Source organism: Tasmannia lanceolata, unplaced genomic scaffold, assembly GCF_043159265.1.
Source record: "Tasmannia lanceolata isolate RefF3 unplaced genomic scaffold, GAP_Taslan_0.1 ptg000044l, whole genome shotgun sequence".
Lineage (NCBI taxonomy): Eukaryota > Viridiplantae > Streptophyta > Magnoliopsida > Canellales > Winteraceae > Tasmannia > Tasmannia lanceolata.
Window position 1 is genome coordinate 23,634,401 of NW_027518721.1, and position 13,235 is coordinate 23,647,635.

The 13,235-nt window shown below is 39.6% G+C and overlaps 1 protein-coding gene across 2 annotated transcripts; it reads right to left on the minus strand.

Annotated features, from left to right (window-relative positions):
• Positions 1-5,483: 5,483 nt before the first annotated feature.
• On the minus strand, positions 5,484-8,222 carry LOC143863549 (protein BIG GRAIN 1-like B). 2 transcript variants are annotated; one of them, XM_077374255.1, is made up of 2 exons: positions 6,380-8,222; positions 5,484-6,239 (listed from the first exon to the last, which is right to left on the minus strand). In XM_077374255.1, exon 1 carries the CDS (start codon positions 7,778-7,780, stop codon positions 6,407-6,409), a length of 1,374 nt encoding a protein of 457 aa, XP_077230370.1. In that variant the 5' UTR covers positions 7,781-8,222; the 3' UTR covers positions 5,484-6,239; positions 6,380-6,406. The 2 variants fall into 2 exon arrangements, with proteins under 2 accessions (XP_077230370.1, XP_077230371.1); XM_077374256.1 differs by lacking the exon at positions 5,484-6,239 and having other exon boundaries at positions 6,295-7,922; positions 8,023-8,222.
• Positions 8,223-13,235: the final 5,013 nt, after the last annotated feature.

Here is a 13,235-nt window from a genome sequence, read left to right on the forward strand (position 1 = left end):
GGAGACATGTACCAGACAAGGATTTCAGATCACGTGCGAGATGTGCGGGGGTTTCCGTTGGCTTTTCAAATGGCACCCGTGCAATAGAAAGCTGGAACTCTAGCTGTTAACGTTGTGTCCTTATAGTCTCAATAGAGGTACAGTAACTGGCTGGGTTACAGTCGACACCTTTCGGTCTTTGATAAAGAAAGGTTCATTAAGTACCAAGAAAAAACCATAGGATAGGATTAATGAAGGTGCAAATGGTGGAGATTATGCATAAAATTTAAATGTAATTTTCTTAGAATATTATCCGCCACTAATTCAATAATTAAAGATTAAAATGATGGGAAATATAAATTTAGAAGGTTTAGAAATGGCTTCTATATGAATCAAGACGCCAGAAAATTGCGCTCGTCTTAAAGTCATTAACCCCCTTTCGCACTAGGTTAATTTATTGACATCTATCTCCTAAGATACAACGATCTGTTGGGTCTTTTCCGTGCAGGGAATTGATCCATGAACTCGTAATCGCTCTTATCACCAAAAATGATGATAAAATGTGAAAAACAAAGAACAAAAATGAATCCGAGTTTTTCATAAAAGAAACCATGTAATTTTGGAGGAGAAATAGTTTTTGAGAAAGATGTTGAGGTATCATTGTTCTTGTAAGGAGAGACTTTTTTAGAATAGAGGAGAGTACTCTTTTTTTTTAAAATTGGGGGCCATTATGTGTTATGGGAAAAATCCGACCTCCGGTGATGGTGCAACACGTGGTGCCGACCAATTCAGAAAATGCAGACGCTCAAATAGGGGCTAAGGGCAAGAAGTTCATTCCACACCCCCTCCTTGAACTCTATTATTAGAAATCGAGCTCCAAACAACAATTTGGCTGGTTGCATGGATAAGCTTAGAAACCGACTTCTTATGAAAGTCGGCCAATTAGAGATTCTCCAACAAAGCCTAGTTTCTTAAATCGCCTAGGACCCCAAGTCTATAAAAGGACCCCTGGCCCTAAGATACATAACTAATCTCACAGGATCATGTTGTCACTCTACAATTCTTTCGGCTTGAATTCTCTACTCTAAGTTGTGATTTGACTTGAGCATCGAAGGGTTCTCCTGGAGTCCAAACTCCGAGTCTCAAGACATTTTGTTTTTTCTCTGAGAGCAAGATGCACAACTAGCAATCTTCCAACACCGCCGCGCGTTCGATCGAATCTCAGCATCAACATAACCCATGCAAAAAAAGAAGGGCAGTGATAAATCGACCCCCCAAAATGATAAATCGACTCCCCTTGTGTCTATCTCTCTCCTCTTTCTCTCTCTAACCCAGAGGAGAGAGAAAGAGAGATGGGGAGTCGATTTATCACATTTGGGAGTCGTTTTATCACTCCCCAAAACGAAAACCCCAAGCAATAATATGACACAAAGTACCAACATCAAGATGAGAGTTGATGAGAAATCCATTATGCGCAATAATAAAATATTAAATTAATCTTTTTAACCTAAAACCCCATCAAAATACATAAAACCATTTCCCATAATCTCTCTTAATCCTTCTACTCTTTCATTATTTTCAAAACCGACATTTTCTAGTACCGTAACCACACCTTCATGTTGGACCTTCATGCTAATATTCAAGATGCCATTATCAAGTTCTCAAGAAATTGGTATATCAATCTATCTATTTGTCTATGATATATACTCGGCATGTTTTTTTTTCCCATTGTCATTTGCTTTCTTTCCAAGAAATTTTTTTATTGGAAAACATTTTCTTTATACCTCATGCTTTTGTATATCGTGGGGCCTAACATTTTAGGCCCAAGCATAGAATAGGTTGGGCCCAACATTTTATAACCATAGCTAGAATGGGAGGGGTCCACCATTCTACAGCTCTTTACCCGGCCTAACCTATGCATAGGTTGAAGCCCACCATTTTATCTCTAATGTTATTGATGATGTGGGCTCTACCATCTCTATCAAGACCTAGGGTGGGCTCCACATCTTTTGATGGTCTGGGGCCCATCATTTTACATCATGCATTGCATAGTTCATATACATTGCCTATGCTCACCCGATATGGGACAAGCAAAAGAGAAGGTGCTAGGAATAAAGAGATTAGTGATTGTTGTTTCAATCGGCCCTACACCTTTTTGATATTCCCACCCGTGTGGAGGAGAAAGAACGCAGCCCATGGTGCACCCCAGTGGCCAGACACGGTCGAGCCCAGGCTCGACTGGTTATTGAAGTAGGGTACGAGCACGAGGGGGCGGATAAGGAAGTAACGGGTGGGTGGAATAATTAGTTATTGCGTTACAGTGCCCTATGTATGGTTGCTAACCAACATGCTTAGCCATATCGAATATATTTGCTAGCTATGTCTAACAACCTTTATTAAATATTAGGAAAGATTGACAAACGACAAATCATGGAAATCTCCTAACTATCTAAACCTGTCTTCTCGATCTGTGCATAGACATCACCTATCCATCTCAATCAAATCGGTTGCGTTAGCATGGAAATGTGGTTAGTAATGCCAAAAGGAAAGATGAATGATATTTTCATATTTTACAAATCTATGCATGAACTTCGTGCAGGCAATCTTTATTGTTCGAGAAGGACTTAGGCAGAGAAAGCTATACTTTTGCGATGGTGGAAGGCAAATTTGAGGCACTAGATTGCATGTATGTGTAATCAAGGCCGTTGATTGAGGAGACCCACATGGTTTTAGTCTCACCTGCATATATCTTATCACCTGCGTAAGATATATAATAGACTACGAAGATGGTTTAGCTTTTCTTGGTGGAATCCTAAACAAAGGTTGATGGATCAAGGGCCTTAGGATCATCCGATATCAAGGTCTCCTTAATGGTCAGAAGTCAGAACCAATTGCATAAAGAAAGTATAAGTGGGCACATGTGTTTGGTGGGCTTTTGTTGGTCACTACGTTTATAGTTTTTCGTGCAAGAGCATTTGGTCAATCTATTTTTATTATAAGAAATATTATAGCTAGCCTACTGGATGAACGGTTTGGATTTGGTGATTCGGTCACTCGTTCCACTTCTCGGTTTTCAAAACCTCTGCTTGGTTGCTTGTTTTGGGGGGATTGTAGGAGTTTCAAATGCATTAGATCACCTAGAGATCTCCCCAAAGCATGTTTCGTTGTCATTTACACCTTTGACCACTACACAACTTCTAGACATCATTATTGGTTTTTATCCTAGGTGGTGCCTACGTGACGGAGATGTCCCCCCCCATAATCTTCTCCCCTTTTTCCACCAAAATGGAGAAATTTATTGGGGGAATTAGGAGAAATTTTTGTCTTATTCTTTTTCTCTCTCTTACATTTCTCTCTCTCTTCCACCTATATTTTGATAATGACACCCTACATCTTCCGCTAATTTCCTTGCGCAACCAAACACTACTCGCAAATCTCCCTCCTAATATTCTCCCCATCTTCCATTCTTGTCTAATTCTGTTTGACTTATTTTTCTCCTATTCTCCCAGCCATCTACAAGCAACCAAACAATGTTAGAGAGAGAGAGAGCGAGAGAGGGGGGGGGGGGGGGGGGGTTGTTACCTTGTTGAAAAGCATCACAAGTGGCATGCCACCTAAGCAAGACATGACTATATAGATGGATTTTACAATAACATCACTACTTTCTAAAGTAAATATAGTCCCTTTCCCTTTTATCTTCTTCCTGTATAATATAATGATAGATTCTTAATCACCTATCAAAGGACTTCTTGGTGAGTGGTGACAAAGAACTACCGATGATAAGATGATTTGCACGTTTTACACATACTCTTGAACTAATCTTTTTAAATTATATCACTCCTTGAGAGCTACATATCCCTGAAATTACACATTGTCTTAGCATGAGGTCTTATTCCAATTTTTAGGTATTGGTGAATAAAATCTCAAACAAATGAAATGAAATTCATTATGGTCATGCTTGGCAGCTATAAAAGTTTTCTTCAAGGATTATTTGTTTATCAAGTGTTGGGAGAGGAAGAAGAAGAGTGGGATAGGGAGAGAATTGAGAGGGCATTAGTGAGGACTGGGTGAGAAGTGGCTGAAAAAAGGAAAAAGAAAAACTTTGAAATAAGGTTCTGGCAGTGATATCATCCCCAAGGCGGCAATAGAAATCATTAACTTTTAATGCATTTGGAGTTAACGGTAGCTCCTCCGGCCCTTAAAAACCCTAATGATATCCGTTGAGAGGGGGTGGGGGGTATCACTGCCCTATAGTTTTCGTTTTCCTTATTTTCTGCCCACTCGGCACTGTCTCCTCACACATGCCCTCTCAATTCTCCCCCTCTCCCACTGTCCCTACCCCTCTCTCAACACTTGGTAAGCTAATATTCCATTTCAGTGGTTGCATTTCTTTAAGACGGGTTGAAGCCATGACCACACGATGGCCACTCAAAACCATCATAACCGGTGCGGCGGGTTTCGGCCCTACTAGTCATTGTATGTCTAATCTAATCAAATAAGCTTAATAACGACTTAAATCGCTTTTGAGATTACATCTATCATCTTCTTTATCAATGCATCATTTGGGAGCAAAAGAAGAAGAAAATCCATTGATTTCTATAGTCCTAAAACTAAATAAAGAGAGGTGGGAGAAGAAAATTTTATGGAATAGAGGTGTAGGTCAACGGCTAGGTGGTTGGGTTTGTTTAAGCCATGCATTTTATTTATACCCACAAGCCTTAGTCCCATCATTGTTCTGGTTGCCAACTTCCACTTCACCAACCGTACGGTCATAATTTTACAAAACCCTATGGGCATGCGGACATGCAATGCAATAATCATCATATCAAACTTTTCTTCATTAAATATGCTACTTCCTCTCTAATAATAATACTCTTCTTTTATAATAGGGAAATGATATATTCTCCCCCCCCCCGCCCCCCTCTTTCTTACTTGGGACAGCCCGCTCTAGGATAAAAGAGTATCACTTCCCTTAAAATATTGATTAAAGGCGACTAGTCAAATTTTTAGCTGATATTGGCACCCCTTTGTTTTAATGTTCAACATTCCACCCGACTCTATTTTTAACTTCTTTCTGATTGGGTCTTAGTGACTGTTAGGATACTTCCATTGGTCAAGTACTTAAACAAGAAAATAACACACGTTATGTGTTAAGCATTATTCATGCAAAAACTATGTGTTTTTACTTAATAGCTACTAAGGAATTTTTAAATTTTTAAAGCAATTAAGAGTCAAAGAAAGCTTAACAATTACAAGGTTCTTTGGTAGCCACCATAATAATAATAATAATAATAGGGATTGAGCCTCTACCTCAATGATCAAGGCATTGTTCTTCAATATGGAGGTCTGAGGTTACAAGGGTTTTATTGGCCACCCATTCCCATTATGTATAGGACATATTCAATAGTAATAGACAAATAAAAGATAAATTTTCCCTTTTATTTAAAAGGGGGAACCCCTCCTAGTTGTTTCATAACTACATAAAAAAAAGGTACACTAAAGAAGGTTGGCCATTGCTAGAATGGGGGAGCATTTATCATCAGCCTAAAGGAAATTTACATTAAGAAGGTTTGGAATAACATGGGAACACCCTATTTTTTCCTTTATTCATGAGGTGGTTGGTCTGACATGCGACAGACCAGCTGTGAAATGCCTTTCACGATGTACCCTAGCAAAAATTTTGGAGAGCATTAGTGAATTAATGACCCAAAAGATCTTAATAAGATCTCGATCGGAGACTCTTTTTTGACCTGATAATCGTTTTAAGATGTAATCAAATAAACTAATCTTTGATTATGAAATATGGAGGGATGTTTCATTCTAGTTCTCGCAATGATGACCATGACCTCATGCTAGAACGATGGCCCGCTCAGAAAGCAAAGGTTCAGCTTTTAACCATTTGCTTCTCCTTCTTCCACAAGATCTCTCTTCCTTTTCTCGAATTACCAAACTTACTAGAGAAATAGGGGTTGCCCCAAAAATCATTTCCATAGGTTGATCCTAAGTCCTAACCCTCCGATCTATAGTGGGACTACACATTATACCCCTCTATAGATCTATAATGGACGGTTTGGATCATCCTAGACTATAAGGCCTTTCATCATATAAAAACTCTTTTCTTCTTTTCTCACATTTTCCACCAAGATTAGCGGAGAAATCGTGTGAAAATCAATTTCGAATCTTCATAGCTTCATCTTTACTCACCCTTTCGCTTTAATCTCAGTTTCCTTTTTCCTCTCTCTTTTTTTATTGTAAAAGATCTGCAAAATAGACAACGAACAACGTACTAAAAAACTTCAAATAAAAAAAAGAAGCTAGAATTGAACAAGAACTCGACTTTATTCACCGATTTTATCCCCCCCAAAACACAAATTCTTGATAGAGATGAAGACAAAGATACCTGTTGTTGTTTATCATTTTTGTTTTTTTACAGAATCAAACCGTTTGTAATGGCACGATTCTTCTCTAGATGAGTCGTTTCGTATACCGGAAGCTCTTCTCTATACCTTTCCGTTTTTATCGCCGCGAGATTTTCAAGCTCGAAAAGATCGGAACTCGAATAACTCGCAGCATCATCATCATCATCATCCTCAACTTCACGTTTATTTCTAATAATCTCGCCGAGAAAATCACTCTTCTTTTGATATCCTTTCAAAAGATCTTTTGCTGCTTCTTCAATTCTCTTATTTTTCTCCAACAGATGGAATTTCAATTCCTCACCGAGCAGGAAAGGAGATTCTCCAATCTTTCTAACGCCCGTTACATTCCGTTCCTTCTCGTAGATGCATTTTTGTCCGCATGGACGGCATTCCTCGTCGAGGATAACGCTTATGGGGTAGAATCTAACGGTTCTTTTAACGCCGTTAACGGATTTTCCCCTTGAAGAAGGGGTTTTACTAAGGCAGGATCTCGAATATGAAGACGCGGATGAGCACGTTGAGGCTTGCGTGGATTTTGTTTTCCTTTCCAAACTGAAATCGGATTTTGTTTTCCTTTCCAAACTGAAATCGGATTTCGAATTCTTTTCCAAACAGAAATCGGATCTCGATCTCCTTTCCGAGCTGAAATCGGATTTTGATTTCCTTTCCAAACTGAAATCGTCCACGTGGCGTCCGATCGAAGACGAGATCTTCGACTTTTTCCCATTCCCGGCCGGAAAAATCGAGTTTAAAAAGCTAACGAGGCGACCGCCGGGAGAAATCGGCTGTTTCTGAGCCTTCTTCATATCTCCATAGATTTCACTCGATTTGTTCTTGATGAAACCCTCTTGCTTCGGTTTCTGCTGAAATAGAATTTTTTTCTCGGAAATTTGAGATTTTCTCGGTAGATCCGGAACCTCCGGTCTAGTTCGAATCGGTTTTGGCCTGTGAGAAGTGTAAACGGAAGATCTGGATCCGTAAACAGACTCTGCTTCAGATGAAGAGAATCCTCCACAACTTGATTCAGAAGAACTAGAAGTAGAATTGAAAAGCATAGAGGTATGATCTCTCTGCAATTTCTGAAATCCGTCTTCGAAATCTGATGTTTTTTTTCGTCGAAGAATCACTTTCTCGCTCACTTTTTTTTCCATCCACTTCTCGACCTGACAAGCACGACGGAGATTCGTCATCTGTCTGTCTTCTTTTTCTTCAGTGCTCTGTTTATTTTTCATTGTTTCTCTATACATAATCACCTCTTTTACTTCTTCTCCCTCGTCAATCGAACGGTAGATCGCGTCAAGGAGAGTTGAAGAGAAGGAAGGATTATTATTCCTCCTGTGTTGAGATCTCTCTTCTCGGAGGCTTTTCTCATATCTATCCATCGTTGAGAGAGATTTATAGACAAAGTTATGATGAAAAAGAGAGAAAGACAGTGATGAGAGTTAGAGAGAGAGAGAGAGAGAGAATATCGGTCTCTTGTTTCTTTTTCTTTTTCTTTGTTGTCTGTTATGAGAGCGTCAAAAGCTGCAAGGAGAAATTAATTAGAAGGAGAGTCAGAGATGTTGCTTCTTTCTATGCTAGAATTGGAGTAGATTTTGCAGAGAAAGAGGAAAGAGAGAGAGACATTTTCTGAGGAGCGTGTTTTTGTTTCTAGTTTGAGAAGGAGAGCGTGGGAGAGACAAAGCACTCAATGACTGCTCGAGGTTTATTTCTGATTTCTGCCGGGTTTGAAGAGATGGGTCTGGAATTGAGAGAAAGGAGAAATGAAAGCAAAAGCCACGCCTTAGAACTTAAAAGAGAGAGAGAGAGAGATGGAGCGGCCTTTTGATTTGAGGTATTTCACCCGCTCGCCCTCTTTCATACTTAGCAAGAACACCAGGGTGGCAATTTGCTGATGTGGCATTTAGCTTTTAATTTTTACACTACCCATTCTACCCTTAATTATATTCACAATACCCGTACGAATCTCTCTCTCTCTCTCTCTATCTCTATCTCTCTAAATTAGAAGGCTTTGTGAAAGGATGCAAATACTTCCCACAGCAAAAGTAGGGATTCAGCTCCACTCTCTCATGAGTGGGGCCCAATTGGCGGTTGATATTGGAGCTGGTCATTTGGTGTGGGCCCTAATTAAGTGTCACACCTTTTAGACAATTCTGACGGTAGATTTGATGGAATTTTGTCAGATTCGAATAAGTGGTAACAAGATAATCTCGTTCTTGATGAACGAAAACAACCATGATCAGTAGGCATTCTTGTAAATTTGATGGGCTATAGAGAGCAACCTTATGGGTCCAGGTCTAAAGCTAAACAAAAATCTCATACTTGAGATTAGGGCTGCAAACGAGCCGAGCCGAACCGAACATTGGGGTGTTCGTGCTTGGCTAGCTTAGTTTGAGGCTCGGCTCGTGTTCGGCTTGTGTTCATGACGAGCTTTTTTTTTTGGGGCTCGTGTTCGGCTCGCCAAAATTCAACAAAGCTCGAGCTCGGCGCTCGGCTCGGCTTGGTTCGGCTCGTTTAGTAAACGAACGAGCTCGAACGGTTGGTGAGCTAGCTTGCCCAAACACATGGGGGGCCACTTTGTTAGGATGATCCAAACCATTCATTTGAAAGTCCCTTACATAGATGGGGGGTGTACCAAAAATCAGCTCCATAGGATCACCCTAACCCCTCCATTTGTGGAGGACAAAAATGGACAGACACAAATCTGCCCCATTTTTGTTCTCCACAAATGGAGGGGTTAGGATGATCCTATGGAGCTGATTTTTGGTACACCCCCTATCTATGATAAGACCTTGCAAATGAATGGTTTGGATCACTCCCCAAAATGTGGGACCCATGTGATTGGGCAAGCTAGCTCACCATAAGTTTGGTGAGCTTAAGCTCACCAACAGTTTCCTCATATATATAATCCGAGCTTTAAAGCTCGGTTCGGCTTTATGAACCAAGCCGAACTATACAAAGCTCGAGTTCGGCTTGTTTATTTGACGAGCCTAATTTTTGGGCTCGGGTTCAGCTCGTTTAGTAAATGAACGAGTCCGAGCCGAGCTTTTAATAAGCTGAACCCAAACATGTTCGTGATCCGGCTCAGTTCATTTGCAGCCCTACCTACCTGAGATTGAGGTGTGTGAAAATCAATAATTTTGATGCCTTCTCATCTCTCCATAGAGAGGGAGAGAGCTTTTTCAAACTTTTAGTGTTATCTTTAGTTTTGGAGAGATTTTAGGGATTTGTCATTGCAATCTTAATATTTCTTCTAACTAAAAGTAAACATGGTAATATAATTGAGGGTAAACTTAAGGGGGCCCACATTGGTTGCACGTCACTAAAGTGCATTTAGTGTCTTTGACTTTTACATTTTTTGGGTGCTATTATAACTGCACTTTGGTGACATGCAACCAATGGGGAGGTCCTTTAGTCCATATTTACGCAAGGGATCCCTTGAGTTTAGCATTCCTCATATCCTCCATAACGTTTCGCTGCTATTAGGAGAATCAAATCACTGTTCATGGCCACATTAGTAAAATCAAATTTCTTCTTTTGTTATTATGATGAAGATCCTGATTCCATTTATTCCTTTCCTGTTATAGTTATTTTCATACTAAGTTTCTTCTCGCATAGTGTTGGCAAACTTACATAAAAAAATAAGAAAGAATATCTTCTACTAAATCTGAGGAGGTGCCGATAAGAAAGAAAGACGGTCATCTGAGTCGACTCAGATAATGAAGGGATTTGCTAGGCCATTTCGCGGAAAGCCATTTCGTGGCTGATTTTTGCATGAGAGAACAACGATCTCAATAAATGACATGAAGAAGACAAAATATGCTGAAAAGCGAGTCTCTGCGGCTGTTCTCTTGTGCAAAAGTTAACCGAGAAATGGTTTCCACAAAATTGCCTAGCAAATCCTAACTGCAAATTGAGTAGGGTGTGTTCCAATTATCCTTTTCATGTGTAAAAAAAAGTAGAAAATTTTAGAAATATTTTTCCTTTCCAAACTTTTTCACAAAATTCTCGGAATCCAAAGATGGCCAAATTCTACCTTCTCGGGAGAATTTGGTTTGAAAGCTATAACGAGGGGACAAGAATTCCACCTCTAGGAGACATGCCAAGAAGTATTCTTGAATTTCATTTTATAAATGGAACCAAACAAGAAATGGCATCTGAAATTCCTTCAAAATATAAACTGTGCCATGATTTAGGACAACCAAACACAGCCTTATTGTGTCTCGTGTTGTAATCATGGTTTTAAATTCCGGATTTCGGCCTTTACCAAATTTCGGCCCTGAATTTCGAAATGAATTAAATAAGTTTTTTAATTATTACCAAATTTCGACATAAATTTCAAATTTTCAGGGGTCCGAAACCGGTACCGAAACAGAAATTTTAAACCATGGTTGTAATGTGGGAAGAGGTAAGGGGAAGTTAGTGTGGGGGATTCTCAGTGGACTTTTCAATGAATTGACACACACTTCTTTTGGTCACTTTCACCCATTTCTTTGTTTAGATCGGTTCCAAGTTCCAACAGCATACATCAGCCACTGGAAAGAAAATTCAATGCAAGCAATGGGTGGAAGTAACCAAAAAAGGTAGAAAGCGATATCAGTCCCCCAAGGAATTAAATATTTAGATTCATACTGTACAAGGTTAAGTTACATGAGGTAACGTCACCTGGTCACCAATGCCTTTCATTTTCGTGAAAAGAATAGAAAGGAAATAACTTTCATTTTCGTGAAAAGAATAGAAGAAAAATACAATGTTTTTTTCAGTTATGACCTTACAATATACATTAGATAGAAATGGTTTAGCAGGGCATGATCACATTTTAGTATGGTGAGGCACCCTTGCTATTGCATAGTGGGTTCTACCTTTGGTTGATCTGAACCGTTCAACTGATAGTCCTTGCTTTGGATCACCTTTGATTCAAAAATCACGCCAATCATTTAATCCTAACATCCAATAATGTGTATTTACTGAAGTTGAGTAGGCTACGGGATTGCACTAGTGGATTTACTTTTGGGCCATAGAGGATCCATTCCAAGGCCTATCAAATTGTAGATTAGGTGAGACCCATTATGCCGTAGTGGGGGAGCGTACCCTACTGAAGCATTCTTCTACATTAGAACTCGGTGTATTTACATTCGAATCCTTATGGGGCGGAACTGTTTTCATCTCTAAGAACCCCTCCAATGCCCGCCAGACCAGGGTTACCTAAATTAGAGCCACTGAAATTTAACATCAATGTATACATCGGCTAGAAGATCTGAGACCTAGGCCCCACACGTGCAATGTGGATGTGATCAGATCCGTTGATCCCATCACCAGCTACAAATCTTGGGCATTGCGGTCGATCACGACTTGATTGAATTATCCCAGCCCATTGATCCATGAAGCCCATTTAGTGTTCAATTATGAAATGCAAATGCTGATCGAGCAAATGGCTAAAAATCATGTTGGTTAGAGTTTGGACCATCTTAACTGTGGGATCAAGAGCTTGCAAATAGATTGTAAGAAAAAAAAAAACTAACACAAAAAGAGAAAGTGAGAAACCCATGTCAAGCTAGGGATAGGTATATTTTCATTGGTCCAATCGGAGGGTTGGTGTAAGGGAGGTACGTCAAATGTCAATAGTCGTTACATCACCCATTGCAGGGATGTTGCTCTACTTATCCTTTGAATTTTCAGGATTCTCAAAGTGAGTGGGAAGGGAATATACCCTTTTGATGGAAACCGGAATTGATAGTCCAAGAAAGAATGGGGCTGCTCTCAGTGCAACATTGACCCTCTCTCTCTCTCTCTCAACTTGTTAGGGGTAGTATCTGATATAGGGAGCACAGATGAGATTTTTTTGCTAATGGGCCCACCAGATCATACTAGTTCTGACTTTGGCCCATTTGTTTTCGCTTTAGAGAATGGATTTTCGAGTACAAAACTGATTATTGGACTCGACGTTTTCGATTTTGAGAATCTATTTTGAGTTCAAAACTATGGCCCTTGTTTTCAGAATGTAACAACCTATTGTCAGCTCCCATCCGATTATTGGCTCAAAATAATCAGAGCTCACAATTGGCTGTCACATTCTGAAACAAACAGGTCCTAAGGCCTTGTTCATTTGAAATTGTGGCAACCGATTACCACCCCCCCAATCCGATTATTGGACCCTTTTACGTGGGGTGGCAATAGGTTGTCATAATCCCAAATGAACGGGCCATAAGGCGTTGTTCATTTTAGACTTTGACAACTAATTATGAGTCCAAAACCAATTGTTGGACTCAAAATTAAAGGTGATTTTGGTTCCAATAATCAACTTTGGACTCACAATTGGTTGTCAAAATCTAAAATGATCAGGCCTAAGTCTCGACAATAAAATGACGAGTTCTAAGCCCAGGTTAGGCCCGTTGTTATGCCTTAACATAGGACAACTAGTCTCAATTATACTGACCTAATTCAAAATCATGGCTAAACATAGGAAAACAAGTGGTGTCCTCACTCGAACAGCTATCCCATCGAAGTTACCACTCAAAAGGCATAAAGTGCTAGTGTGTTGCTTTTGCTAACGAGTCACTTCCACAATGCATTCCTGATGGAAATTCCACTCAATGGGTGAGGCCCATTCACATCTTATCTCATCAATGTCTTAATTAAAGTGCATCAGATAGTATCCTTCTCCATTAATAAAAAAAAGGTTCAGTTCGTACATTTTGTATTCTTATTAGTTATAGCTGATCCGAATTTTTAGCTGATCTACCCTGAATCTTCAATAGAAATTTTAAATTGTAGGGTTATATGCAGATAGGAATTTATGCCAACAGTGATGGATCAGTGAGTTTTTAACCATGCTTG

Bases quoted from the DNA above. Each gene is read 5' to 3' on its own strand.
- LOC143863549 (XM_077374255.1), bottom strand. From the start codon at position 7,780: ATGGATAGATATGAGAAAAGCCTCCGAGAAGAGAGATCTCAACACAGG.